General features: G+C 56.1%; 1 protein-coding gene across 1 annotated transcript in view; it reads left to right on the forward strand.

Moving 5' to 3' along the window:
- KDM6B (lysine (K)-specific demethylase 6B) overlaps positions 1–3,416 on the forward strand; it is a 20,697-nt gene that overhangs the window by 16,793 nt on the left and 488 nt on the right. The window contains 10 exon segments of the mRNA XM_006761708.2: positions 1–110; positions 219–324; positions 1,345–1,550; positions 1,656–1,720; positions 1,804–1,875; positions 1,975–2,123; positions 2,253–2,367; positions 2,469–2,656; positions 2,794–2,935; positions 3,225–3,414. Of these exon segments, the coding sequence (XP_006761771.1) occupies positions 1–110; positions 219–324; positions 1,345–1,550; positions 1,656–1,720; positions 1,804–1,875; positions 1,975–2,123; positions 2,253–2,367; positions 2,469–2,656; positions 2,794–2,935; positions 3,225–3,414 (1,343 nt within the window).

Consider the following 3,416-nt stretch of genomic DNA (forward strand, 5'->3'; position numbering starts at 1 on the left):
GGGAAATTTAAGAGTCCTACCTGTCCCCTGCCCAGTCTGTGAAGCCGAAGATCAACACAGAGGAGAAGCTGCCCCGGGAAAAACTCAACCCACCCACACCCAGCATCTATGTATGTGTGCCCCTGCCAGAGGGTTCAGTGCCAGTGTTGGGGGCTGTTGGGGTGCTCTGAGCCTGAGACAGGGCTCTGATCTAGCCCTGTCTTCTGGTCGTCCCTCAGCTGGAGAGCAAACGGGACGCCTTCTCACCGGTGTTGCTGCAGTTCTGTACAGACCCTCGAAATCCCATCACCGTGATCCGGGGCCTGGCAGGTTCCCTGCGGCTCAGTGAGTGTGGGGGACAGAAAAGTGGGGGAGGGATGCAAGGATTTGGGGCTTTGGGACTCTGAGAGCCCCCACTCTTGAAGATCCAGGATAGTGGCTATAGTGAGCTTTCCTTAGTCATAGGGAGGCTATATTTGAAGGATGCTCTGAGTGATGGGTGAGCTGGCCTCAGGCTTTTCTCGAATCTGTATTTCCAACAATAGGCAAGTGGGAAAGGGATCTATCTCAGGGCCTGGTTAGTCACTTTTAGTTTTCTTGGTGATTAAGGATGAGAAGAATAGATTATAGAGTACCCCTGAAGATCCATGATTTGAGGCTTCTCTTTTTCAACCTTTATTGTGCAAAATTTCAAACACATACAAGTAGAGGGAACCATATAAAAATAGAGAAATCAATCTTGTTTACTCTATACCAGTGGTTCTCAACCTCCTGGCCCTTTAAATATAGTTCCTCATGTTGTGACCCAACCATAAAATTATTTTCGTTGCTACTTCATAACCGTAATGTTGCTACTGTTATGAATCGTAATGTAAATATCTGATATGCAGGATGGTCTTAGGTGACCCCTGTGAAAGGGTCGTTGACCGCCAAAGGGGTTGCGGCCCACAGGTTGAGAACCGCTGCTCTATACCCATATATTTTCCTTCTGCTGAGTTACTCAAAGCACACTCTAGGCTTTCACTTGACTTAAGTCTTTCATTGCATCTAATGATAGCTTAAAGAATCTGTCACTCATTAAGCACCTACTATATGCCAAGTGCTGTGCCCCTGTGGCCTCGTGCATACCTGAGGACTGGTGGAGGAACTGAAGCTCAGAGCAGCAGTGGGAGAGGAGGTTGATGAGGGATGGCCAACCTTCCCAGCTTCCTGTGGGGCGGGGGTTCTGCCTGTTCCCTGGCTTTACCTCTGTGCAGCCAATGTCCAGCCTGTCAGAGGCTTGCGGAGTAAGAAGGGACAGAGTGAGTTGGGTCCTCGATCCCTCCCTTCTGCCTCTTCCCCGACACCCTGCTCCTTCCCGTGCAGACTTGGGCCTCTTCTCCACCAAGACCCTGGTGGAGGCGAGTGGTGAGCACACCGTGGAGGTGCGCACCCAGGTGCAGCAGCCCTCAGATGAGAACTGGGATCTGACGGGCACTCGACAGATCTGGCCCTGTGAGAGTTCCCGTTCCCATACCACCATTGCCAAGTATGCACAGTACCAGGCCTCATCATTTCAGGAGTCCTTACAGGTGAGAGGCAAGCATAGGGAGGCAGGGATGCGGATCAGGGGACTTGGAGTGGGGCTGCTGAGGGAGGGCTCCTGGAAGGTGCTGACTCAGCCTATGGCCAAGCAGGAGGAGAAGGAGAGTGAGGATGAGGAGTCCGAGGAGCCAGACAGCACCACCGGAACGCCTCCTAGGTACCGTACAGTATGCCCGTTCCTTGGTGACCTTTACTCCCTTCCCTATGCTTCGCCACCAATGTGTGCCCTTCACCCCACAGCAGCACACCAGATCCGAAGAACCATCACATTATCAAGTTTGGCACCAACATCGACCTGTCTGATGCCAAGCGGTCAGTGGGGTTGAGGCCAGCAAAGCGGGGGCAGGATTGCTGATGGGTCTGCAGGGCGGGGATAGCCTCTCACTTTCATCGACTCCCTCGCCGCCGCAGGTGGAAGCCACAACTGCAGGAGCTGCTGAAGCTGCCCGCCTTCATGCGGGTCACATCTACCGGCAACATGCTGAGCCACGTGGGCCACACGATTCTGGGCATGAACACGGTACAGCTGTACATGAAGGTCCCCGGCAGCCGAACGCCAGGTGCGGAATGCGCGCTGGGGGCGGGGCTGGTGTCGGGGCTGCTTTCAGCCAATGAGGGCCAAAGGGTGGCCTTGGGAAGGAGCGCAGCTCGGCTCGGCCAGCCACGGCGTTCTCTATTGCCCCCTGCAGGCCACCAAGAGAACAACAACTTCTGCTCTGTCAACATCAACATAGGCCCAGGCGACTGTGAGTGGTTCGCGGTGCATGAACACTACTGGGAGACCATCAGCGCTTTCTGCGACCGGTGCGCGCCCCCCCCCCACCCCAAACGCACACACTAGGCCCACCCCCATGTCCCATCTCCGAGTCCCCAGGTTTCCATCTGACCCTGTGGCCACCCCACAGGCACGGTGTGGACTACCTGACAGGTTCCTGGTGGCCAATCCTGGACGATCTCTATGCTTCCAATATCCCCGTGTACCGCTTCGTGCAGCGCCCTGGAGACCTCGTGTGGATTAACGCGGGGACCGTGCACTGGGTGCAGGCCACTGGCTGGTGCAACAACATCGCCTGGAACGTTGGGCCCCTCACCGGTGAGAGGGTGGGGTGCAGAGACACTCAGCGGTGAGGGGGTTGGAGCCTCGTGGCGGGGGAGAGGAGGGCAGCCAGCTGTGAGGGAAGGGGCTGGGAGTTGTTTGAGAATCCTGTAGTGACTGCTTCTGGCCCACAGCCTATCAATACCAGCTGGCCCTGGAACGATATGAGTGGAACGAGGTGAAGAACGTCAAATCCATTGTGCCCATGATTCACGTGTCCTGGAACGTGGCTCGCACCGTCAAAATCAGCGACCCTGATTTGTTCAAGATGATCAAGTGAGGGTCCTACTTGAGAGGGAGCCCATTTCCACCAGACCTGGTCCCGCTCTTGTTCTGCCTTAGAATGCAACCCCACTCCCCGTCTCTCTCTCCACTCTTTACTCATGGCCCTGCGGTGTTACAGTGCTGGGGCAGGTGACACGGTTCCTGCTCCACGGAATTTTACTTGACAGTGGCCCAAACATAAAAACGCACATGAAATGTTAACGGGGCCTAGTAAATGAGGGCCACGGTCCGCCTTGCTAGCAGCCCTACCTTACGCCACTCGCCCTCCCCCCACGCCCAGGTTCTGCCTCCTGCAGTCCATGAAGCACTGCCAGGTGCAGCGGGAGAGCCTCGTGCGGGCAGGGAAGAAGATCGCCTACCAGGGCCGGGTTAAGGACGAGCCTGCTTACTACTGCAACGAATGCGACGTGAGTGGGCCGCTTCCCTCCTTCCCGGGAGAAAGGAGCCCCCAGGGCGTTCCTCCCGTGACTGC

Source organism: Myotis davidii, unplaced genomic scaffold, assembly GCF_000327345.1.
Source record: "Myotis davidii unplaced genomic scaffold, ASM32734v1 scaffold37, whole genome shotgun sequence".
NCBI lineage: Eukaryota > Metazoa > Chordata > Mammalia > Chiroptera > Vespertilionidae > Myotis > Myotis davidii.